The sequence below is a fragment of the Haliotis asinina genome, chromosome 9 (genome assembly GCF_037392515.1).
Source record: "Haliotis asinina isolate JCU_RB_2024 chromosome 9, JCU_Hal_asi_v2, whole genome shotgun sequence".
NCBI classification, from domain to species: Eukaryota; Metazoa; Mollusca; class Gastropoda; order Lepetellida; family Haliotidae; genus Haliotis; species Haliotis asinina.
The window spans coordinates 26,038,997-26,066,750 of NC_090288.1; the positions used below are offsets into that span (position 1 = coordinate 26,038,997).

General features: G+C 38.9%; 1 protein-coding gene across 1 annotated transcript; it reads right to left on the reverse strand.

Moving 5' to 3' along the window:
• Window positions 1-1,117: 1,117 nt before the first annotated feature.
• Window positions 1,118-17,244, reverse strand: LOC137297178 (uncharacterized). The gene is made up of 26 exons (XM_067829192.1): window positions 17,226-17,244; window positions 15,504-16,631; window positions 13,323-13,367; window positions 13,048-13,092; window positions 12,783-12,809; window positions 12,574-12,618; window positions 11,788-11,832; window positions 11,594-11,641; window positions 10,447-10,491; window positions 8,586-8,630; window positions 8,362-8,412; window positions 7,948-7,992; window positions 7,745-7,786; window positions 7,000-7,074; window positions 5,688-5,732; window positions 5,200-5,250; window positions 4,728-4,772; window positions 4,304-4,342; window positions 3,935-3,955; window positions 3,253-3,297; window positions 2,893-2,952; window positions 2,516-2,572; window positions 1,919-1,972; window positions 1,595-1,639; window positions 1,412-1,465; window positions 1,118-1,167 (listed from the first exon to the last, which is right to left on the reverse strand). The coding sequence occupies exons 1-26, from the start codon at window positions 17,242-17,244 to the stop codon at window positions 1,118-1,120; spliced, it is 2,271 nt and encodes a 756-aa protein (XP_067685293.1).
• Window positions 17,245-27,754: the final 10,510 nt, after the last annotated feature.

Below are 27,754 nucleotides of genomic sequence, written 5' to 3' on the forward strand. Positions count from 1 at the left end.
GATATCGTCTCTGAGATTACTTCTTCAGTGCCTTCATCGGAATACCTATTCATTTTAAGTAAAACATATTTCCTACATTCATCTAAAATTGTGACACACATTTCAAAAGTGTTTTCTCAGAAACAATCGCTGTTCAAGATTTTGCGAGCTAATACTCGCCGACGAGGTGATACGTGACTGCCCGCGGGGGTTAGTTAGATAGCAGAGCTTGTCATTGTAACATCTTTTCTTAGATAGTCAGAATAAAGTTTGAAACTACCATGACAATTTGGTTTTTCGTCATTATCAATCGCATAGTGTTTTGTAAAATATCTGCATGCACATGGTTTATTAACGTTTACAGTTTCGCCAGGTTCCAGGAATCAAGTTCGTCGTCTAACATATTGTATATATGTTATATAATGTATATATAAATTTGCTTTGCTTGCTTGATTTGGTTTTCCAAATTTCTGGATTCCTTTCTTGGTGGCACAACTGAGTAGAGAGAGTGTAAACCGACCATTTGTAACAGCGAACACTTGATGGCGTATCATTCATACTTCTTTTCCAATGAACAATGACATAACACATTTGCATTACATTTTATTGTTTGTAAGCACATGTATGAGAACCTCAATCTGTATAGATAAACAATAGTCATTTACATATATCTGAGCATGGTGTTGAAGTGATGCTTGGTAAAAACCTGGCGTCGTCTAGTGTGCCATGCAGGTTGATAGATGTCTTCAGAGTCTTCAGCACATGTCACGGGATCTATCTAACATGGTCGGTCAGTTCCATGAAGGCCTCATATTTGAACACATCGATTATGCTGCAGAGAAAAAATGTTCTGAAGTTGCAATTAACACTATAAAACCGTCGCAAATCAAATCTTCATTACACCCCTCAGCGTCTTATTATCACACTATGGAAACACGTCAAAACACTTCTGTGTAATATCAGAGAATGTCAGAAAATGTTCCAGACTGTATACGCATACAACACGGCCATCAAATCTCAAAGTCCAGATTAGCTGAGTGAGTGAAGCGTTTTGACAAATAGTGTAGGTTCGATCCCCCAAAATGTTAGTTTTAAAGCCATTCTCATGGATTCTCACATTTAGTGAAGTCCTATATCATTATGTCCTCATTTTGTGTAGTTGATCCAGTCTACCGAATATGCCCTTCCCTGAAACAAGACACAAGAAAGGTCATTAAAAATGAATATTACTTTGTAAATCACCAATTTGTCAATATTGTGGTTTCAAATGCATATTCCTTTAACGTCAAATTAATCCATATCGAGATATTTAATTCATTCAAAAGGTATCACAACGCATCTTTAGAACTAGTTTGCACAAGGAAAGGATGAGCAAACCCACCACTGAACATGATGGGCTAAAACAACCATTTAGGAACATCTCATAGATTACCTTGTTTCAAGGCCTTTACTTTTCTTGCTCCAAACTGTTTGAGATTTTCCAGAGCTGTTAACAGAGAACATGAAACACTTAGGAATGAAACTTTAATAGGGCGAATACACTTTAGATTTAGATTTGACTATCTTTATATACACCGACGCAAATACTACATGAAGTAAACATGTTAATACATACCTTTGTCCATCACCTTCAGAACATGAGACTTCAGTGAAACTGAAGCTGTTGAAAAATGCAGAAAAGTCACATTAGTAATGTACTTAAGAGTAACAGCTGCATTGGTACGTTAGTCCGCAGATACTCAAGCAACCAGGTTACGTTTTCAGGTGAGGATTTGGCCTCTACATTGTAGGATAGATTAAAGGGAGTAAAAAAGAACCAAATGGTACAGAACATCAGAGTACATGTCATGTCAACGAAGTATGTATTGAATCAATTTTCATTATGGATCAAAACGCATTTTACATGATTGACTTTGACTCATATAAGCAATGAATATACCTTTGGCCACCTTTTGTTGGAGAGAACCTCCTGCCTTGCCATAACGATCAACAGCTGAAACATTAACAGTTAAAGAGTGCACATAAAACATAGAAATTCGCATGTATTATCATTATGATTCTAGTTTTGTAGTATCATGTGATATACATCGACTTCGTTGAACGTCAACGTCATACTTTTGCCACCGTTTGGCAAACGTCATAATTAAATAACGTTGATAATATACGTCTGAATACCTATAAAGATCAATGTCTGTGTAAGGGACAGTTTCCCGTTACCTCTGAATCATTTACAGTAAAGTCTTTTGTAAACACGCTCTGGTATGCATTTATATGAAACAATGACACGCAAGCTCTATGAAAGCTAGGAATATGAAGCAGAATTGTTCTTACCTTTGGTAACAAAGGAGCCAATTTTGTTTTGAATATCAGCCAACTCTAAAATACAAAACAAAATGTGTGTGACATTTTCAAATGCGACCTAAGAGTGGTACACATGTAGATCATCCACTAACATAACTTCAAAACATTATATCACAGCGTGATAAGTTTTCGACTTTATTTGATATCACTTAACTTAATTTTTATATATTCTCACCTTTCATCGACCGCCTTCGGAGAAGACCTTCTATTGTACCGGCGCCTGCCCTGTCAGCTGGAGTATCAGTTTCTCGTTAAAACCACAAAGTATTCTTCATTAACTTCATTTCACCTTTAGCATTATGTATCGTGTACACTATAAACTATCAATATTTAAGAAGTTACGTCTGCGGGAATGATTGGGTTGTGCTTCACTACGCCGACGACTGGCGGTCGGTGAAGCAGTTTCGCGAAATGCCAGCTTTTTACATGGACAAAGTGGAATGAATCCTGATCGGAATGATGCTTATTTTTGACAATGATGTTGAAAATATGTGTTTTGAAGGCGAGTAAACAGCATCAGTACTAACGAGTATAGAGGGTGCAGCTACCCACCTACTTGTCCGATGATATCATCCATGATAGCCTTCAGTTGTGCCCTTCTTGAATCTTTCTCTGTGTAACAGAAGGTATGCACATAATCACTGTAACATACTAACGTTACAAAATGTTCGCCCCAACTCACTGCAACACATTTAAACTTTGCTATGATTGTTCATGAAGCCAACATGAATGAACGACAAAATGAACGGTCAAGCGGAATATTTAACTGAACATCTTTTAATACAGAATACACGTAAACACTTATAATTAATAATTGATATCACATAGGATATGAATAATTTGTAATTGACTTAATATTTATTGAACGGCTTACCGTATATGTTTTTTGTTTTGTATTTGATCTTAACTCACCTTCTTCAAACAGTTTTTGGGCGATTTCCGAGAGTTTTTCTTTGACTGCAATGAGAATTAAATTAGGTTTTAGAGTGGCATTTAGAACTGATGCACATAAGGAGGCGACGCAGGGGGCATATATACTGCCCATCAAAAGTCTACAGTTTGCAAAATGTTCCACACTGTTTCAAGGTACTGTTTACATATGATCTGATCTATATATCGTAAGACGTTGAAAAGATTATTGTCACGCGTTTATTAAATGATTAAACAGTGTGAAAATTGGCGAAGTCTTGGCAAAACTTTACACACAAAGGCAGATGTTCACATGCGCAATATTTGCACATGATTTTCAGCAAATTGATGCATGATTTCCATGCAATTCATCTGCATAAGGTTTGCAGTTCCCCTAAGTTAGTGGAGAAATTCATCTACTATGCAACTATTTGAATATATGTAACATATAGAGGGTGCTTTATGTAAGTCTAAATTTTTGATGGGTAGTATATATTGTACAACAAAAGTAATAAGACAACAAACATGATGGCTAAATTGTGGAAGCAAACAGTTAGCTGGCGAGGACGTGGCAAATGGCAATGAGCCTGAAACGTCTGTGTCCAGTACATTGTGATAACTGTTCGCTATGATAATATTAGTCTCGTCTTCTTGTACGTTTTCTATGACGTTATTGGGTACTTACGTGGACGAAGTGCAGGGTCAACTACAAGAAAACAACGTGAGATTGTTTATGATATCCGCAAAATAAACATGGTATGTGCGTTATGCGAGTGAAAAAGTTCAATACTTGTGGCTTTTAAGGGAAACAAACATTTGTACTGGGTCCTGGAAGTACGTCGTAAGGATTTAGCAATGGCTATATACATTCAGTACAGAGATCTGTGATAAAAAAGACTAGCTTCAAGGAGGTTATTGGTATGGTACAGCATTGTATGGCACGGATAATGTAGTTTTGTCATTTTGTCATCAAAAGAGGAGAAAGCAGTCAATACCTGTACCGGAAACATGAAAATAGACACAGAGGTTTTTACTTCTGTTAGCCAAGCATTACCTTGTTCTTCATCGACAATTTGTTCCATGTCATCAATGGCTGAAAAAAGATGGACGTCATACTTGTACAGGTTGGTGTAATGTCCAGATGATGAAAGGTAGCTGATGAAGGCTACCAAGTGTCAATAGGTCCCTCGGCAAGCAGCGAATGAATTGTTTTGTATATTCTTAATAAATTGCTAAAGAAGATGCCGTTGAAAATGAAAATGATTAACATAAACTTGTCTTGAGGAAACATGATGGTTAATGTTCATACAGTGACACATACGATGAGTGCTATGTAATTGACAATGGGCTGGTAATATGTACGTACAGGAGAACGATACAACATCCATCCATGAATTCATCCATGGATCCATCCATCCATATGCACGTACGCACATACATACGTACATACGTGAAGAAGCGCTGATCAAGGAACAAACCTTTCTTGAGTAGTTCGTCTTTCTTCTCCTCTAGGGTCTTCAGCCCTGGTAATAGAGAACACCACATGTGTTGGGGGGACTGATGCGCGAACTGTAACATATACCTCCCACTTTTCTGAATTTACACCCCTAACTCCTCAAGTATGATGTCGTTGTGGATTCGTATCTCTCTCTCTCTCTCTCCCTCTCTCTCTCTCTCTCCCTCTCTCCCTCTCCCTCCCTCTCTCTCTCTCCCTCTCTCCCTCTCTCTCTCTCTCTCTCTCTCTCTCTGTCATTTTTTCTCACTAGAAAAATCCAACTTTGACACTCAGAATGTGCATTCAGTTTTGATTTTCTACCGAAGAAAAGGTGTAGATGTTCACAGAAATAAGGGCTTTTCGACGTGAAAACCGCCCGTCCAACCCATGAAACAAGAATACTTATGTGACTTTATATACAAAAATAAACCAATTTATATCGTTGACATACGTACCATTCCTTATTGTCTCGATGTCTATGGGTAGTGTGCGGTCTTCTGGGGTGACTATCAGAAAATTAATGAAATTTAAAACTTCATCGCCTGAGAATAATCACTTTCTATCATCTTCGGAGACAGATTCCTTTTGGCTTATAGGTAAACAACACAAATAAGTAAAACAGCAAATAGAATATCAAATAGCATGACTTATCATGATACGGAGACCTAACGAAATATACGTATAGAGACATAAAGTATAGTCCAAACTTGTTTTGTGTCAGAGCAAATTCGACACAGAAAATTTACAGATCGCTTTCCTGAGAAATTCCGGAAGAGGTATAATACATACGAACAGTAGACTCAGTGAAACAGTTCCTATATCCCATAAAGGAGGTACTTGATATTTTCCATTAAAATGTTAAATGATACAGTTCCATCCGATTCCTGGGAACTAGAAACTATCGCGCCTAACGTTTCCCACTGAATGTGAAGAATACACCTACTGTCAGCCATGGTGTCCTTTTGGAAGTCCATAAACGCGCTGATAGCTGGAAACGAAATGTAATGTTAACGAAATTAACACATATCAACAAATCGAGTACCTTAAATTGAAATGATATTATCTATCCCAGCACTCACGACCCGTGAAGGTCCCGGGGTAGAATAGGTCTTCAGCAACCCATGCTTGCCATAAAAGGCGACTATTCAATTCACTCCCTTTATTCAGTAATAAGGCCGTTGGCCCACGTACAGAATAATATACACAAAATGATGCTTAGAGTTGCATACTTGCAATTATGTCACAAATCTGTTTCGAATTTGTTAAGTTTCTTTCACAAAATTTGAAATGGACATCAAAACAGACTGATTTTTACTTTGGAGATTGTAGATCATGATGTCTTCATTTATGTACAAAGGGATATTATCAAAGTGTTTAACTCTTATATCATTATACAATGGACATTTATAAAGGAAGTGAAATTCCTCTTCTATATAGTCTGAATGACATACATGACAAAAGCGAAACTGACGAGGAATACCATCATATCGACCAATATTCTTGTAGATAGGTAATTCACCTAGTCTCAGCAACGTAATCCTATGCCTTACTTCTTTTGACTTTATGTTTACAAGGTAATTTTCTAAGCAGAATACAGTTTTATGTTTAGCGTATAAATGTAATGTTGTATATACGTGTATATCAGCCATAATTGATTGAGCATGACAAGCCGACTATGCTTGTCGAAAGAGGCGACTAACTGGATCGGGTGATCAGGCCTGCTAACTCGTGTTGTTGATCACTGGATTGTTTGGTCCAGACTCGATTATTTACAGACCGCCGCCATATAGCTGGAATATTGCTGAGTGTGGCGTAAAACTAAACAGCACTCACTATTGGCGACCCTGAACAACGTCCTTGACATTTACCCGTAAAGATCCCGCTTAGAACTGATCTTCACTAACACATGCTTGCCGTAAGAGGCCATTAGCAGGATCAGTTTGTCAGGATCGCTGACTTGGTTGACACGTGCAAGTCAATTAACCTGGAGTCAGTCAGAATTAATCCTGGATAACGTGAGAAGTATCCCTGTAGTCAGTGATAATTTACCTCGAAGAAAATGATAATTAAGCGTTATGTCAGTGAGTCACCGTGTAGTCAGTAAGAATGAAGCCTGAGGTCAGTTAGCAGTAACTATGGAGTGAAAACTAACCGTGGAGTCAACGAAAGTTAACTCTGTAACAGCCATTTGTGAACATGTTCCACAACAGCTGGTGTAAGTTTAAACTAACATTACCATATAAACAGAAATATACCATTCATGCGGACAGACCCTAGCCTCTTCATCAGGTGCTCTTCCGCTGCAGTTGGCTTATAGTCTTTACTATGATCTAAAATTTAAATAAAATGAAATTTACATCAGTGAAAACGATTGCTATGGGCCATTACAATTTGCGACAATCTACATGAAGGTGCATGGTCCATGTGGTCTGTGCAGCATCACAACCAAATACAACCGGCTCTGTGGGGACACGGGTTAAAATTAGTCCCAAGTGACTTGAACATTTTGCAAGAGGCGACCGAACTGGTTGGTATAAGACAGTGATACCTCTCTGTCTAAGGCCGACATGATAGATACGCCTGCGTCGAAAAATAACAAACACGCTTCCGATGAGGATACTAGTGAGGCGGCACAACCAGTTCTAATGACGAGAATAAGGTTGAATAATTCATATTTTATATAAAACCTCTTTCGAGCAATAACGACGCTCTGGAAAATCTTTGAAAGGAGACTATGTCCGATTGAACCAAAACACTGTAAAATGTTTGACATTGCAGTCATGAGGCGCAAGAACATTAATCAGAACAGACGGAAGGTTGAACTCACTTACCCTTATCACACCGGGTTTTGCACTGTCACTTTTAACCTAACTGTATTAAATACATTGCAAATGAGTCGCTTTGCCTAGTTTATATGAACTGAACCCATCAATGTTCTGACACGATGACTTTTACAGTCAAGGGATGCTGTTACTTTCTGCTCAAATATATTTCACTTACACGGTTCCAGATCTACTTTCTTCTCTTGGATGGCACATCCAACTGAAACAACAATCAACGCGCAAGAGTCCAGTGTCGGAGATCAAAAGTCGTTAAAACGGCGTGAAAATATATTTTGATGTTATAAACGAACGTTGATTACAATACTTTATTTTCAGAATTCGATTTGCATAATGTACATAAAGATAAAGACAAAGACTTACGACTGGCTGATATTTTCCTCACGTCCATGATCATGGCCTGTTTTTCTGTCCAACACAATATTGACAAATGTGATTACACAAAAAAGGAGATTCTTATAAAGGAAATTCTTATAAACAAGCATCTGAAATTGCAAACATATCACCATTAACAGGATTAAGCGTACACCTATTGTTAATTCTCATATCACAATATTAATTGAACTATATTTGTGAAATGACTTTTCTATTTTGAGTGACCACTTTCAATTTCGTATATGTAAATTTGATGTCTCTTAGTATGTGACGCAAGTGGATGTACGTTATACAAAGTAAAAAACGTTTAGAAAAAATCCGTTGTATAATATTATATTTTTAACGTCATTAATCAACTTAAAAGCAATCTGTGGAAATGTTTACAGGAGTTTTGATACGTACTCCGAGCATTCCCAGCGTCTTGCTTTATGGTGTCGATGAAGTAGCCTTTGTCTGAGCGAACAAAGCAAGAGAATTATTGTGGATGCATAAAAAATAAAACACTTCTAGTCTACAAAACGTTATTATATTTACTAAATGCAAGACGTCTATAGTCGTAACCACATTTTACTCAGAAGACATATTAAACAACACAGTTTTTTCCAAACTTTCATTTCAAATCGTACCCCGATTGTCCACTTTCTGGCTGAGATCATCAAACAGCTTCTTCACTGAAACAGTAACACACAATATTATGGTATATAGAGGTCAGTGCTGTTCACGTCATATGTTCATCGGTGTTGAAGTTATACACTGAGGGAAAAACATAAAGGATCACATGAAGACGCACGTATTCCTTTCATTTTTTCCTAGGTTTCTTCAAAAGCTTTGTATCGCATAACAATTTACGAACCGTACTGTAATGGTAAAGGATCGGGTACAAATGTGGTTCCCATTAAACGTTTAGACTCACTAGTGTAAGTATAGCCACTTACTTCAGGCGTCCCTGGTATGGTGATCTACCTTCAGTCGTTGGCGATCTATAGCCCGTGGTTTTTATTGTATTGTCTTCTTTAATAACTGGAATGTTTTACTTTTCCACGCTAGTTTTATATCCATATCTGTGATATGGATTTTTTTTACTATCCATCGTGACAGGTTTCATTCTTCAAAATGTTTCTATTTTTCTCATATAAATTGTTTTCGTCACGATATGGCTGAGATATTGCCGATGTGACGTTAATTATAACTCACTCACTCACTTACTTCAGGCAACTGTTCTAAACCGAATTTTGCAAAAAGTATTCCATGCTGTTTAAAGGTACTGTTTACGTATGGGCGTATGTATTGTATAACAAATATTGGTAACGTTGAAAAGATTATTGCTATGAGTTCAAAAAGTGATAAAAATCAGTGAACATTCTTAACAAAACTTTACACCAAAAGTCACTGCTCACATGTATGATATCTGTAATTTTTTCAGCATTACGATGCACAATCCTCGTGCAATTAATCTGCATATAAGTTTACAGTCGGTTCCCCTAAGTTAGTGGACAAATCAATCTTTGATGTGACCATATATGTGTAGAGAATCTCACCCAAGTGTCTACTGGTATCAAGTATATCAACATGAGTTGATAAAGTAACAATATCCACAGGCATTAGGTTTTTATCCTCAAAGGGGTTAAAGTACTGTAAAATATTGTCGTCCTGAGGGGGTACGTAAGTTCACAAACATTCAAAGTAAATTAAAACTTTCCACATTTTTAATCGTAGAATATGTGTCTTTTTAGGTATGGCTAGATTTCCTAAATTACTAACGGATGAAGGGATGGTGTAAATCCAGCTACGGTCCATGCAGGAAGCAAATGTACTGTAATTCCCCGTGGTCCCTAGTGTGGTGATCAACCGTCAGTAGTTGGTGATATATAGCCCGTATTATATATTGTCTTGTCCAAATAGTGATATTAGTTTTAACTTTCTACACTAGTTTTTAATTGTAACTGTGATATTCTAGTTGTTTTACTGTCCTTTGCAATTGTCAATTGTGACGCCGTCATCAAGTTCATGACGTCATAGCATTGTCAGGGCATTGTGTAAAATCTACTGTCAAGACGATATCCCTGTGGAACACAGTTTTGGATGAAACACACACACACACACACACACACACACACACACACATAACATAGTAAGTGTTTTAAGTGAGTCTAAACATTTGACGGGAAGTACATTTAATGCTTTTTTTAATTATATGTAATTAGCAGAACAAAGGCATATAAGCAGAACACAATGTTTAAGACTTCATGTACATATTACCACAAAGAGGTAACTGTTTCGCTTGATAAATGGACATTGAATAGTATTAAATGCACACCGATGTCCTTTCAATGAGAAACCTTTATTGCCATAGAAACCTAATGTGTGACGGAAACCTTACTAAATCTTCATTAATAATTCTATCTGACAACATGCACTTTGCAAATTTTGAAATTGATCACACTCTAAAAAAGTGACAATTTTAATTCCATATAGTACACATTTTACCTTCTTTCATGTAATTTCCAGTAACTCTCTCTAATATAGCCTTGGCTGAAAAGTGAATGATAATGAACAATTATTAAGAATTTAACAGACTTTCCAAAGGGACCCCCACAGCTCGCTGCAGAGAAATGTTCCTAATGTGTAACGGACATCACGGACAATGGTTTCTGATTCTTTTGGCTCTGATCGTGTTTCATGATCTGTCAGCAGTATCCACATGCTTCATGGTGCTATAACTGGGTATAGGAACGCTGTCTTATCACTTGCATCATGCAAAGCTGACAGTCGTCATAAAACTCACATGCTGTTCAAACCGCTGTACATTTTTTACAGTCGCCAACGACTAAGGTGATAGTGTAAATCCAGCTAGGGTCCGTGCAGGTAGCAAAGGTACTGTAAGTCCCCATGGTCCATAGTGTGGCGATCTATCTTCCGTTGTTGTGATTTAATGGCTAGTTTTACGTGTATATCTGTGATGTTCTAGTTATTTTACTGTCCTTCGTCGACAGAGATCTTAAAACATACATATATTCCATTTAAATGCTATATGTTCTCGTCACGATTTGGTCGAGATATTGCCGATGTGACCTTAAATATTAACTCACTCACTCACTCACTCACTCAAACCGCTGTAACTCGGGTTCTCCTATTTTTAAAGCGGCGGTCACATCTTATTGACGCAGTTAACCGTAACGGGGGAATGGACGCACGCAGGCAGCAGCCCGTACTTGACCTTCATTTAAACGTAGTTGGACGTGTATAAACACAGATCACCGGAGTTATAACAGTACTTTGTGTTCGACCACAAAATTTTCAGCATGTTCAAAATATCTCACGTTCAATCGAATTACGGTGAACAACGTTTACGGCTATAAGATGTCACTAGGGCCATAAGATGAATTCTCATGAACCCGTGAATTATACGTCCGAATTCTTATCGAAATTCAAAACATTCCTTGACCTTTACTCAACCATGCTTATTGAATCACCGTGTCGTCGTCTTCCCTAATAGTGTAGGGCTTGTTGGTTCAACAACATTTGGTCATATACTAGTTCACATAGCTACCCAATATTGTGTCGTTCTCTACCCTGATAGGTTCCTTTATCGAGACTCACATAGAGTGACTGACCACGTGCAAATGTTAATTACCTTTCTTCAAGTCGTTTCCTGTTGGATTCTCACCGAAATGTTCAACCACTGAAACACATCATCACCATCATCATCATTTACCTCATCATTGAAATGTGTCAGTCATTATGTGTTGTAGAGTGTGTCAAAAGTCAGCAAAGTCAGAAACTTTCTCGAAAACTAAAGGAAACAAATAACTTTTTCGCATTACTTACGTTCCTTAAATTTGTGCAGGCATTTTCCGTTCCATTTGGCCGACACTGAAAATCAAAGTTGACGTTAATATTACAAACAGAACCAGGCTTTTATACACTGATATATGATCATGGTTTAGAGTTTATATCGCTATGTATTTGAAGGCTTTGTAACCTTATGGCAGCTGTCTCGTCTGGATCGGTGGTTCAATACCAATATGCTCGTTATCTCAACCTATAGAGTAAGTGAGTGACTTTAGAATTATACCGAACTACGCAATAATCCAGGTATATGGCGGCGGTCTGTACTTTATCGAGTCTGGACCAGACCATCCAGTGATCAACATCATGAGCATTTGGAATATGATGCGATGTGTCAAGCAAGTCAGGGAGCCTGACCACCCGATTCCGTTAGTCGTCTCCCATGCCAAGTATGGGTTACTGAAGACCAATTCTAACCCGGATTTTCAGGGGTCTAGACCTATATAGCGTATGTGAATGATTTAGACTCACACGCCGTTGAGTCGAACGTGAACGGAAGTTACGCACTTCGACGTATCAGAGGCTCAACACAAAGCTGACAGAATAAATAATACGCCGGGAACAAATGTAGCTGTCAGTTTGACACACCTGTGTTTGACGTGAACATTATTAGTTCTTTTTGCAGAAAGAATAGGATACAGTTTGGTTGTTTCAGATACACACTGCTGGCAGGGCAGGGCAGGGCAGGGCAGGGCAGGGCAGGGCAGGGCAGGGCAGGGCAGGGCAGAGCAGGGCAGGGCAGGGCAATAATTCGTTTTGTTGTACCTTTCTTGGTATGCTTGAATGATCCAAGTGTTATTGCCGTTCTGACTGCAATGAAAACAGTCATTATGTTATTGATGGAAAGTGCAAACGTGGGGAGAAATGATTTAAGTCTTAAATGGATTTTAAAGCTTCCATAGAACTTTCTATCTCAATTAAATATAGATTTTTAACATGTTAACCTTGATAAAAGAGCTTCTTCTGGCACTTACCTTGACCCCCAAGATTGGCCACTCTCACTGGAAATATACAATGGCTGAGATGAAGTTATGGTGTCTAGCATTGCCGCATTACCGATAAAGGATACTTTGTGTCAGCTAATCTTCATATAGCTACAAAAGATCGCTGTCTCATTGAGGTCACTGAGCATCATCAGTTGTAAGAATAAAATTTAGGAGCAAAAATTGGATGTTTCTGTTTATTAGTTATAAAGACGTATACTCGTATTACTTATTGCTATTCAAATGGAACACGTACTTTTCTTCATTAGGATGTCTCGTCGCTTTCCCAGAATGTTAACCACTGTAAGTAAACGAAAATGTGTTTCAATATCAACATGACAGGAAACCATCCGCTATGTCTTACTGCGATAAGTTCATGTAAGATAACTTGACAAGGCATGTGGTATCGTATATGATACGCTGAGCGTATTTCATTTACTCATAAAGGTCACGCAATGCCGTTCTATTTGTAAGCTTTTAACACGTGTTCTTGTATATTACTAAGAAGCGTGTTCATTTATTCCAACTCACATTTTTTGTACTCGTCCATGTATAGTTTCATCATGGTGCTGTCCTCTAGAAACACCAATGGAACATCAGTAAGAAATAAAACTACATGTAAAAACTATACTAACTGAATATGTATGAACATGCATGATTGTGCAGAGAAGAAACAGATGATGTATAGAAAGTAAGAGAAAATGTATCAATGTATTCCATTCCTTTGGGAATGCTTCATCCGTATGGGTATTGCTTATTGTTATATGCTTTAGCATTGGCCAGTAGTATGCTTCCAAAATGGAATATTCCCTGTTGTTTGACTGGTATATTAAATACACATGAGCACTATTTAGGCTCCACCAAAAGTAATTGTCGATCGTAACAAAAAGGGATCAAAACAGAGAAGTCAACCGGTTATATCTAAATACACTTGCTGACTCAAATGCATGCTTTTCATGCTAAAGTCGTGGTACAAGCGACTGAGGGGTATAGAAAGCTCAAATGAAGTATTGTCATTGCTTTTTTATCGACGCATCAATATGTGAACAGTGCCGAAATTGAACAGTTTTGGACATGCCGAGGCGTAGGTTTCTGAAAATACCAGATGGCGGATTATCGGTATGCATGAAGCTGGTTTGTCCTGTTTGAATAGCATTGAGTCCAGATTGAATAGCAATCACACTGTCACTAGTCGCCTTGCAAGGAAACATGCGACCACTGGTTATGTCAAGGATCGTCCACGAGAAAGACCACTCTCCGTGATGACCGTGCCCTAGTTCGCCCAGTGAGACACAGGCCCATGACCAATGCCAAAGATCTCAGAGAACAATGGAGAGTGGGTGTTCTTCTCTCAACCGGCACTATCCGAAGGAGGCTCAGGACCGCTGGACTCCGTGCACGTCGTCCAATCAGACGTCCCTTACTCACTGATAGACACAAGGCTCAACGTTTGACTTGGTGTAATCAACGGCAATACCTCAATCTGAGGACATGGAGCAGGATCCATTGGTCCGATGAAAGCTGTTTCCTCCTTCGTGTTACTGATGATTACCTTGTGACAGATTACCTTGGTCTGCGAGAAGCCCTGATCTCAACTCAATTGAGTATTTATGGGACCATCTGGGACGTCAAGTTCAAGTAAGGGATCCATCTGTTCAAAATCTACAGGAATTAGTCCAGGCTGTTCATGAGGAATGGCAGAGGATTCCAGTGATGCGCATTCGGCATTTGATTTCCAGAATGAGGAGGAGGGTTACAGCAGTTATCCCTGCGAGGGGAGGATACACCAAATACTGATGTCACCATTACTATTGGCTTAGGATTGAACAGTGAACGTTTTTTAGGGCTTTGTGTCCGCTGGACCACAGACATTGTCTGTGTGACCATAGTTTTGGACATGATTATCGATAACGTTTTTGTGCCCCCATATGACCGTCTATAAATTACAGCTGAAAGTAGCAGCAGTGTTGGTATTTGATGGATTCACACTTTAGATGGTTCAGTTAACGAAATTATAACCATGTGTTTGGTTAAAATATCATGAATGGTCAATGTGTTGTGTTAAACACGATGTTATAACATGAAAATTGGTGCTTAATTAATTAGTGCTCACGTGTGTATATAGTGAACATATGACATATGAAGCAGGTACCGTGAAGGTTCGGGTTAGAATATTGGCCTTCATTAATCCATGCTTGTCGCAAGAGGCGACTAACGGGACCGGGTGGTCAGCCTCGCTGACTTGGTTGACATCAATTCCCAAATGCGCAGATCGATGCTCATGTTCAATCACTTGATTGTCTGGTCCAAACTCGATTATTTACAAACCGACGCCATATAGCTGGAACATTGCTGAGTGCGGTGTAAAAATAAACTCACTCTCTCATTCAGCATAAATTAGGTTTTACCTAAAAAGGAACTACAGGCTGCTACCATCTGCGAAGTATATTTTGTCAGAAGAAACGGAACTAGGGATAAGCCCGATAATGTTTGAATTTTAAAAGGTAAGACCTCCAAATACAACAATCCGAATTACTAATTTATTCAGGTGCTGTAGTGTGTCCGTTACATCCTTTATTCTGTTCATACTTTCGACAGAGTAACGGTTTCCAGGCCACATGGTACATTTAAAATAACAGGGAAGTGGATAGCCTGGATGGGTTTTTCTTTTATGACCATTTAAAAACAATTAGTATAATGTGTTTTACTCACTTTCAAAATCTCCAGAGGTGAAGTTAACCATGCCCTTCACAACGTAGGTGATCTTGTTTTGGTCTTGTTGTCGTTTACGTTCGTCAATCATCTGTTTTCTCTTCCGCTGTCTTGCCCTTCTTGCAGCTTTCATTTTCTCTCGTTCGACTTTGCTCAGGGTCATACTACCGCCACCATTACCTCTGTTGCCAAGGGATCTTCGACCTCCCATACCGCCAGGTCTTCCGCCGCTCATACCTCCTATACCACCCATACCACCAGGCCTTCCGCTGTTCATACCTCTCATACCACCAGGTCTTGCGAGGTTCATACCTTCTATACCACCTATACCACCAGGTCTTCCGCCGTTCATATCTCCCATACCATCTGGTCTTCTTCCCCTGTTCATGCCAGGCATACCACCAGGTCTTCCGCCGTTCATACCCATCATGCTACCCATACCACGAATGCTTGCCAGAAGTTTCAGCATACCTTCCATATCACCAGGTCTTCCGCCGTTCATACCTCCCATACCACCAGGACTTCCGCCGTTTATACCTCCCATGCCACCAGGTCTTCCGCCGTTCATACCAGGCATCCCATCAGGTCTTCTGCCGTCCATGCCAGATGTACCACCAGGTCTTCCGCCGTTCATACCAGGCATACCATCAGGTCTTCCGCCGTTCATACCAGACATACCATCAGGTCTTCCTCCGTCCATGCCAGGCATACCACCAGGTCTTCCTCCGTTCATGCCAGGTATACCACCGGGTCTTCCGCCGTTCATGCCAGGCATACCACCAGGTCTTCCTCCGTTCATGCCAGGTATACCACCAGGTCTTCCGCCGTTCATGCCAGGCATACCATCAGGTCTTTCTCCGTTCATGCCAGGCATACCATCAGGTCTTTCTCCGTTCATGCCAGGCATACCATCAGGTCTTTCTCCGTTCATGCCAGGCATACCATCAGGTCTTTCTCCGTTCATACCCATCATGCTACCCATACTACGCATGCGTTCCAGGAGTTCCATCATATCTCCCATACCACCAGGTCTTCCGCTACCCTGATCATCGCCCATATTCATATAATCATTGTCGACACGCCGGCAATACACGCTGCTGTAGAACAGCAGAATCACCAGGCCAAGCCCTGCGACAACAGAGGGCGATTTTTACTAATCGGTTCCGTCATCACTGACAGTAAAACAAACACTCAAAACATATTATTGTTGAAACATCATAAAATTCCAGCCATAAACCCCCAAGAGTAGTGTTTCAGTGTTTAGCTGCATCAGTTTTAAGGTAATATGTATATTCTTACCCTCGATTTGAATCTTAAATATTCTTGTGTAGTATGTTCTGTTCAATCGTAATAAATCACTTGATAATGTGAAAGATCACATGGTGACATTGTTGATTACCTGATGATAAGTTTGGTGAGCATTGCCTTAGCAGGTAATTTTGCACATGAGTATCATATTTGTAAAGTTAATGAATCTTTGGATTCTCTGAACACTTTAATGACAATCATATGCTTTTGAAATATGTATGATTGTGATTCCGTCATCTGACACGTGGTTAACACTAGCTAAACCGGCTGTAAAAGAGCAGCGTATTCTTCTCCTGCTGAAGCAATGGAAGAGGCTGCCGTTGCCAAGCAACAACTATCAAATTGCATTCAGATAATCTTAGACCTTCGTGTGATTGAACCGATCAATAAAGCTACAATGTCTATGAAACCAACCTGTAATATAACGCCTCATCACAACGCCTGCTGGTACTACTTCTCTTTGGACTGAGATACTCAAAATCTGGAAAAAAAATATTAATAAAATGAGTGGTATCAGAGGACAAAAATGAAATGACGTAACTGCTTGATGCAGCTGATTGTAACCCACTGAGATCTTTTAATAATTCTTTTATTATCCATTCTATTCATGCACATTTGAACAGTAAAACACGGTGAGCACGTGTGGTAGGCCTCTCCATTGATGTCACATTCAACTGTTTAATGACGCCGAAATACAGAAACAATGGTCCCTAGACAACAGAGATGTGTGCACATTATAGATGTATGCTTCTGTCGAGGTTATTTTGAAGATCGATAAGCTCGCTATCGTCTATATGACATGTAAGCAAAATGACGCCTGCCTCCCGACTGGATTTTAAAAATCAGTGAAACCTATTCTGACAAGCCTAAAACGCTCCAAAATGATTAGTTATGTTTAACTTGAGAGTGCAGTCAATGTAATGTGTTGAAATAGTTTAAATATAATCACGCATTGAAAGTCGGTAAAATACATCTGTACTTAGTGAAATCAAAACCAGCTGACTGAACAGTTTTTGAACTCTGCATGCGTCATATTATGACGTCATACCACTGTAAGCGATGCACCTTCTCGGAGAGATTAGCTGTCACCGTGGCAACGGGTAATATTACTTTCAGTTGTCACCCTCCTGGAAAAGCGACATTGCCCAATGAAAGTAGAGTATTTTACATGATGGTAAGATAAATTATATAAATAACTGCTTAGGTTTCACCATATGGATAATAAGTGTTTGTGATTTTATGCGTTTTAACTTTCTACAGTTTTCCTCACCAGTTACTAATGCTTAACTACCGTGTACCTTATGGCGGATTTATTGTAACTGGTTTGTTCGTAATCGTTGAGTTTGTTGTAAATGTAGTATGTCGGGAAAGAGCTCTAGCACACTCGCATAAGCTATGCATTTGAATGTGATGACAGACTTGGTCATTATCATTCTGAACATGTGATAAAGAGACGTTTTCCGCTGTGTTGGAACCCACAACCATAGGAAGCATGTCTCCCAATAAACGCGTCTCCGCGGTGATAACGACGCCTCTTACCACTGGGTCAGTGATATACTACTGTCGCTGGTCAGAGGGTATAGATGGGTGAAGTTGACCACATGGATAAACCACGAATACTTGCCCATCAATGTCCTCCACAGTTAACAACACCAAGCTACAGCTGCCATGACTCTTTCTTAGTAAGGGGAACCTCAAATCCGGACGTGTTAGCCACAACTCCCATTGAATTTAAGCATTCCAAATCAATATACTATCTAATTCGATTAGGATGGTAGGGTAGCCCTGGGGTTATAGAAGACACCGAGGACCCGGGTGCAATTCCCTACATGGTTACAATATCTGATGCCCATTTCAACCCGTCCACCGCCGTGATATTTCTGGAATATTGTAAAATGTGGCGTGAAAATAAATTCTCACTAGCTCCAAGTCTATTACCTGATCCACTTTCGATGATTACTAGACATCTATAAAAACATTGAGATGGGTGGGCTATGAACAATTTACAAACGTTTCTCATCAGCATATCTGACCGTTATTTTCCTATTATGCGATTCGAGACGTTTGCCCGAAACTGACCTTCAGCTCAAGCAGTTACCGAAGTAAATGCGTTGAGACAATCTGAATATAATATGCCAATGCGAATTTGAAATTCCCCTTACCGTGTAGACGATGAAGTGCGCTGCGATGATGATGTAGTGGTGGGATGTTTTATACGACCGTATTTATAAAGCTCTGCGTACGTACTTTATCACGTGACTGTTGCGATCTGGCATGTGTGTTACCATGGCATACGAAAGACGATACACGGTTGTCCCGATACACTTTATTTGTTGGTATAAATACATCTAAAGTCAAATATTTGTGTAAATGTGATATCTGTTTTGGAATATATTTTTGCAAAGTTCTGTCAAGGGCTGTGAATAATTAATTATCCTCAAATATTCGTATAACATTGGGGCTTTAAACTACTTTGTTTTTAACTTATGTAAATGTTTTAACAAAGATCTCATTCTGGGTTGGTCGCTCAACATGAATTGAAGACAAAGATCTTCTGCCAGTGCAGAATGTGTAGCTGATCACCAAAACACGCCATGGATAGTCTCCATGTATCTCTCGGAGTAGAACCACATACCGCTTGTATCATTCTGATATTGTTACCTTTAAGGATGGTAGATACATCTCTGTGCATCACCAACAATTACCAACATGACAGGGCCTGTAAAAATCCGGGCTAGCATTGGTATTCAGCTACCCATGCTTGTAGACTAACGGGATCGGGTATACATGCTTGTAGACAAACGGGATCGGGTATACATGCTTGTTGGCGCGAAAATAATCGATTCAGGAACAAACAAACCAGTGGTTGCAGTATGAACAACAATCCACCCCGTGAAGCTACGGGACGCGCAGTCCTCCGAGCCTGCCCATTTGATCGATTTCACCCATAAAGTTTTATGTATTTTCAGAAAAGGTTCTAAATGTACCCTTTTATTCCCACGGAAATCTTATGTGGTAGGTAGGTGCGGGTATGTATTTTCATTGATTTTTACAGATTGAGGTCACAAGAAATTCTCCATTACTGATCTTTCGTCCCGGCTTGACCAGATACATCAACGCAATCGCTAAGCGGAGTGTAAAGTTGCCGTTGCTGAACCCATGGTCCCTAGTATGGTGATCTACCTTCTGTTGTTTGCGATCTATAGCCCGTGTTTTATAATGTATTATCTTCTTTAATTACAATGTTTTAGTTTTTCATGCTAGTTTTATATTTATATCAGTTATATTCTAGTATTCTTAGTGTCCATCGCCGACAGGTGTTTATAGTGTACATATTTTCCATTTCAGTGTTGAATGTTCTCGTCACGATATGGCTGAAATATTGCCGATGTGACGTTAAATATGAACTCACTCACTCACTCACTGTTGCTGAACATAGGAGGTGTGTTTGCTTCAGCCGTCACCACCATACACATTGACGTCTGGACCAGATCTTGTTTTTACTATTTATTAGAGGCATGTAGTAATGACATTTACGTGATATTAATGTCTAATACGTGAACTACTGACAAGTACAAGAACGTTGAATTACTGATATGTGCGTGGTATTACTGACATGTATGTTGTACTACTGTCGTGCGCTGTATGTGACATGTGCGTTATATTACTGACATGTACGTAGAAATGCTGACATTTAGGTTGTATTACTGACATGCATGTTCTATTGCTCGCATGTATGTTGTATTACTGACATGCACGTTCTACCACTGACATGTGTGTAGTATTGCTGATACATATGTTGTATTACTCGGCTGTACGTTGTATTTCTGACATGTGTATTGTATTTGGCGCATGTACGTGCACGTAGTATTGCTGATATGTGCGTTGTGTTACTCGCATGGAGTGAGTGAGTGTATATTTCACATCTTGCAGAAGTACACAGTCAATGTATATGTCCCAGCTCTGTGTGTATTTTGTACATTTCACGCCTTACAGAAGTTCACAGTCAATGTATTTGTGAAAGTCTGTGTGTCCCGTACATCTCACACCTTATAGGAGTAAACAGTCAATGCATGTATCAAAGTGTGTGTGTATCTTGTACATCTTACAAATTACAGTAGATACTCTATGTTAATGTATTAAGCCTGTGTGTATCTTGCACATCTTACACCGTACAGGAGAACATCCTCAATGTATGTGTGAAAGTTTATGTGTATCTTGTATAACTGATACCATACCATACAGTCATTGTAGATGTTCCCAGTCTGTGTGTATCTTGTACATCTTACACTTTACAGAAACACATCGTGAATGTTTGTGTCAACATTTGTGTGTTTCTTGTATAAATGACACTTTACAGAAGTACACAGTCAATGTATATGTCCCAAGGAACTGTGTATGCTTTACATCTCACACCTCACAGAAGTAGAAAGCGAATGTATGTTTGAAAGTTTGTGTGTCCCTTGTTTATCTCACACCTTACAGAAGCACACAGTCAATGTATGTTACCTAAGTCTGTGTGTTTCTTGTACATATCACACCTTACGGACGTACACAGTCAATGCATGTTACCTAAGTCTGTGTGTGTCTTGTACATATTAGACCTTACAGAAGCACAAGTTAGTGTAGTCAATGCATGTTACCTAAGTCTGTGTGTCCCTTGTTTATCTCACACCTTACAGAAGCACACAGTCAATGTATGTTACCTAAGTCTGTGTGTGTCTTGTACATATCACACCTTACGGACGTACACAGTCAATGCATGTTACCTAAGTCTGTGTGTGTCTTGTACATATCACACCTTACGGACCTACACAGTCAATGCATGTTACCTAAGTCTGTGTGTGTCTTGTACATATCACATCTTACGGACCTACACAGTCAATGCATGTTACCTAAGTCTGTGTGTGTCTTGTACATATCACACCTTACAGAAGCACACAGTCAATGCATGTTACCTAAGTCTGTGTGTGTCTTGTACATATCACACCTTACGGACGTACACAGTCAATGCATGTTACCTAAGTCTGTGTGTGTCTTGTACATATCACACCTTACGGACCTACACAGTCAATGCATGTTACCTAAGTCTGTGTGTCCCTTGTTTATCTCACACCTTACAGAAGCACACAGTCAATGCATGTTACCTAAGTTTGTGTGTCCCTTGTTTATCTCACGCCTTACAGAAGCACACAGTCAATGCATGTTACCTAAGTCTGTGTGTGTCTTGTACATATCACACCTTACGGACGTATACAGTCAATGTATGTGTCAGAAGTCTCTGTGTATCTTGTACATCTTACTCCTTACAACAGTACATGGTCAATGTATGTGTCCCAAGTCCCAGTGGGGCTATTGACACGAAATGTTACTGTCCCATTAGACACCTCACTGGCTCGAATAATTCAAGATAATTTATATACAATAAATCAACGCATGCGGGAACATTTCGAGTATTGATTTCACTATGAAATAGTTTCTAACTATTGACTCCTACACTGGAAAAAAAGTTCACTTTTACAAGCTTGTAAATCTTTTGTAAAGATGGTGTTTACAAGACATTTACAATTTTGGAAAGATGATGTTTACAAGACATTTACAATTTGTAGAGATCCACAAGGGGAGATAACTGGTGGGTGATGGTAAAACGGTCTGCAAGGCCTCAAATTCACACCTAATAAATCCCAAAGGCTATTTACAGTTTGACCCCTCGACATAATTAATGAGGGAATTGGGGCGTGAAATAAGATTGGGACAGACCACTGTTCAGTGGACAGGGGTCACTCTGTTAGGGGTAGGATGCTGATGCTCTTACTACAGTGTTCGGTGGAGTTGGGTGTGTCTTTCACTATGCGCAAGCTGTTTAGAAAAGAATTCCGACTCAGTATCCCACTTATTTTGTGTTTGAGAACAGTGAATAACAATAACCATAAACAATATCATCTTGTCACTTCTGATAATATGCTAAATGATAGAGATTGTGTTGTGATAACATAACACATGACAGTATATGTTGCTATGAATCATGTGGTCGATCCAACTTTTACCAATAGTACCAGTGAAACAGATACAGGTGATAGGTCACCTTTTGAAATATTTCACAATCATATTTGATTTTTGTTGTTTCTGTTGATTCTTCCTTTCTGTGGTCAGCCAAGCAACAATCCACCATAATCCCATAAAATCATTGAGGCATGAAGTCCCATAAGCCAACTGAATAATTTTAGGCTTCGTGGGACTACACCTGTTGTACACGGGCTAGTTGCAGTTAACACATACTGCTATATTTAACATAACTAAACAATAACCTTCAGGAATGGAAGCCCATGACAGAAATGTGTCCTGGACAAATAACAGGTTGGAGGTTGGCATGGGAGGTTAAAGTAACTTGTTGGAAAAGCCCATCCCAACGTTTTCGAGATGATAAATTTCATGTTGGACTGGAGACGCAAATTAATAAACTGAACATGGTGCAACATTGTGCTGGCCAGACACTGCTCCCAAAGAAAAAGAAACATCAAGACCTCCAGAGAGAACTGCCCACCCTGGAACATAGGGCATTATTGATATGTTTATTGATTTTATTTTGAGAGGTTATCTCATGGAACGAAACTTTCTAAAAGGTCACATGAAAAAGGAAAACACAACTTTGCAGATTCTGATACCTTTGGGCATGCAGTTACCGAAACAAATCATAAAAAATGTCAATTCAACCTATAAAGAAAAAAACGCGATGGAAAAAACCCGCGAATTCGGAGTTCAAGCGATTCACTAAATTTCCCCCAGCGCTGGGGGAAGAAGTTGTTTCAACAGTTGTGCTGCGCTGCGCCCATACCGCATGCGCAGTGAATAGATTCACGGAGCTTGAAACAGTATGCATGCCCGGAGTATGAGATCGTGAGCAGTAGTCTAATCTTGGTTGTGTACACAAACAAGTAAATAATCTACTCGTTACATAAAAAACATGTTGATTGTTAAAAGAAGCCTCTATCACAGAGAAAGCTTAATGTCTGGTTTATTGACACCTAAATGTATGGCTGCCTGTCTGATAAAGACAATATGCAATACACAGCTTCAGTCATTGACCACATGCAATTTAAACTTAACACCTATCAGGCTATACGCCACAAACAAAATAAATTGATTGATGACTCATGCATCCGAGTCCTGTCTCAGCCACATTATGTAATTAAGCAGGTGTGATACTTGTACATATGACATGTTTTTATGTCTATGGGTTGCAAAGAAACTACATCCGCTTTTCTCGGATGACTGGATCTCACGGAAACTGGTGCAAACGCTTGTCAGTTTCAAGTCCTGCTTTGTACTTGGACGAATTACAGTTTCCAGTCGTTCACCATCTCTACTGAGATGATTTTTGATTGGATTCAGAGATGGGTTTACAAAACCCAACATCTCTACATACATTCTTTATGGATAACAACATAGTGTATATGACTTTGTTAGACAACGGTATATCAATCAATAGTGAAACGACGCATCATATACAATACAAAAAGTTGTTATCCATAAAGAATCTTTCTTTCTTGTGACTCGCCATACTTCTAAAATGCCCATCAAACACATCTTCTTTCTGAACACACTATGGGCCCCACCTTATGAGCGCTCGGCGTATCAGCAAATGAAGCAGACAGTCGGTAGCCGTCGTTACACTTGAGTGCACATCCACCATCTATGACTGGGTTTGGTCGTTACGAGGGACGAAAGTCCAAGTACAACCAGGGATACTCTACAATACTCTATATAGGCTCCCTGGTACAACATATTGCACTTCTGAATCGCGATTGTATGCTTGTAATTTTATTATTTTCTTACAAACAGCAGAACTGATATAATGAAATATATGTTACTAATACTTATAGTGGTGGAATATTTGACATGTTGATATTTCATATGTTTTGGTTTGTTTTTTTTATCTTGTGATCAATAGTGGTAACGCCAAATACTAGTAAGTTCTTATCCACCTTGTGCCTGTAAAACACAGAATGGCCTTCGTTCGACTTTGTGCATTGTCAGTTTATTCACATGGCATAGGAACCATATTTGAGGTGTGGTGAGTCACACTGCTTCCATTTCCCTCGCTACTCTGCTACATCTTTATTGGATAAAAAATTGGATAAAAAAACAGTTTGACATTGTTTCTGAGGAGTTGTAGGCTGGTTTGACATCTTGCAGTGTCATCATCGCGATAATGCGCCGAGGAGTGGGTTGTTTAGGTGGTGAAAGTTGTAATGTGCTGAATTTGGTTTATGACGCGTGAACAAGGAATTTAGCATATCATAACATTATCAAAATAAATTTGATGTTCGCTTGATAGTGCTCCATGGTCAATACTGCACTGTTGATGGAAATGGTATTCTTTAATGCGGAATTTGTTTCACGTTTATAATACTCCCGTCTTTCATGCAAATTAAATGATCCCAAAACAAATAGACAGTGTCAAGCTTACATTAGATGTTTATTTACAGATTATAACAAGAGGAAGATTAAATTTCATACAAAAACATTCCATTTACAAATTTACGGAAAATATGTGAGTGAGTGAGTGAGTGAGTTAACATTTAACGTCACATCGGCAATATTTCAGCCATATCGTGACGGGAACTTAACACTGAAATGGAATATATGTGTCATGTAAACACCTGTCAACAAAGGACAGTAAAAACACTAGAATATCACAGACATGAATATAAAAGCAGCATGAAAAACTAAAACATTGTAATTAAATAAGACAATACATTATAAAACACGGGCTATAAATCGCCAACAACAGAAGGTAGATCACCATACTAGGGACCATGGGGACTTACAGTACCTTTGCTACCTGCATGGACCCTAGTTGGATTTACACCATCCCTTCAGCTGCTGGCGAGTGTACGAAATGCTAGCCAAATTTAAAATGACAAGAATACTACGATTAAAAACCTGGTAAACTTAAATTTACATAAAATGTTTTGGGACTTACGTACCCTCTCAGGGGGACAATAATTTTACAATACTTCAACCCCCTTTGAGGGTACAGCCACTAACAATACAAATTACTAATCTAAGCTACCAATGATTTAACAATACATCTATTTACAGAACATATTACTCAAAATTCAGCCAAAAAATCAATTTCTTTAAAAAAAAACAATAACTAAATGAGAAGCAACAGTGGTAAATGTGAGTGAGTGAGTTAATATTTAACGTCACATCGGCAATATCTCAGCCATATCGTGACGAGAACATTCAACAATGAAAACGAGCATATATACATCATAAAAACCTGTCGACGAAGGACAGTAAAACAACTAGAATATCACAATTTCAATTAAAACTAGCATGGAAAGTTAAAACTAATAGCACTATTTAGACAATACAGTATAAAAACAGACTATAGATCGCCAACAACAGAAGGTAGATCACCACACTAGGAACCATGGGGACTTACAGTGCCTTTGCTACCTACATGGACAGTAGTTGGATTTACACCATCCCTTCAGCCGCTGGCGATTGTATTAAAAGTTAGCCGAAATTAAAATCACATGAATACTACGATTAAAATCCTGGTAGACTTAAATTTACTGTGAATGGTTGTGGACTTGCGTACCCTCTCAGGAGGACAATAATTTTACAATACTTCAACCCCCTTTGAGGGTACAGCCACCAACAATTCAAGTTACTAATCCAAACTACCAATCATTAAAATACATCTATTTACACAACATAACATTCAAAATTCCATAAGAAAATCAATTTCTTTTAAAAAAAACTATAATTAAATATGAATTAACGCTGGTAAAAAGATCCTTCATTTAACTGTAAAATATTTATCCCTTGTGATGGAGAATTCAACACAGTCAAGCAGAATATGCTTGACCGTGACTCTCTCATCACAAGGGATACAAAATGGAGGATCCTCACCTTTTAACAGGTACGCATGAGTATACCTAGTGTGGCCAATACGACATCGTCGTAAAATAACCTCTTCAAATCTGGACTGACAACCCAAGTGGGTATAACCAATGTAAGGTTTTATCTCATGTAAATTATTTATACCCACTTGGGTGTCCCACTAAGATCTAATGTTAGCTGTATAATCAGTGTATGGAATAAGAAGTGGTGTCACAGATTTGTTGAGTGCTGCCTTGGCAGCAAGATCGGCCATTGCGTTACCAGAAATGCCCACTTGTCTTGGTAACCAACAGAAGACGATGTCGTATTGGCCAGTAGCATGATTATTATACAATTCAATAATTTCAATCAAAAGTGGATGTTGACAAGAAATATTTTTAATAGCCTGAAGGCAAGAAAGAGAATCGGAATAGATTATATATTGTTTACGTTTAGGGTGTCTTTGAATATATTTAAGAGCTGTTAACATGGTGTTAGCTTCAGCTGTAAAAATAGAACTATTATCTGGTAATCTAGAAGATATTGTTCTGGATCCAATGACAGTGGAACAAGCCACTGCGCCACCGTCATTGGTTCCATCTGTAAATAAGGGTTTGTAATTGCTATATTTATGTTTTAATTGATGATATTCTTGTTTATATTGTAAGTCATTTGTTTCTGATTTTTTAAATGATGTTAATGTTAGGTCAACTTGTGGCCTAACCAATTGCCAAGGAGGAGAAGAAAGAAGACGGGAAGGTGATATACCTTCCAGCTCAATACCGGCAGAAGAAATAAATGGTTTAATTCTATGCCCAAGAGGTGGAACAAGGGAAGATTTTTTTGTTGTACAAATCCTCATAAAGGGGATTGAACACACAGTTATAGGCAGGGTTGGATTCATTAGAATATAATTTAGTAATGTATTGTAAAGACAATTTTATACGACGTTGAGTAAGAGATGGTTCATCGGCCTCAACGTAGAGACTATCAATAGGTGAAGTTCTGAAAGACCCAAGACAAAGTCTTAAGCCTTGATGGTGGAC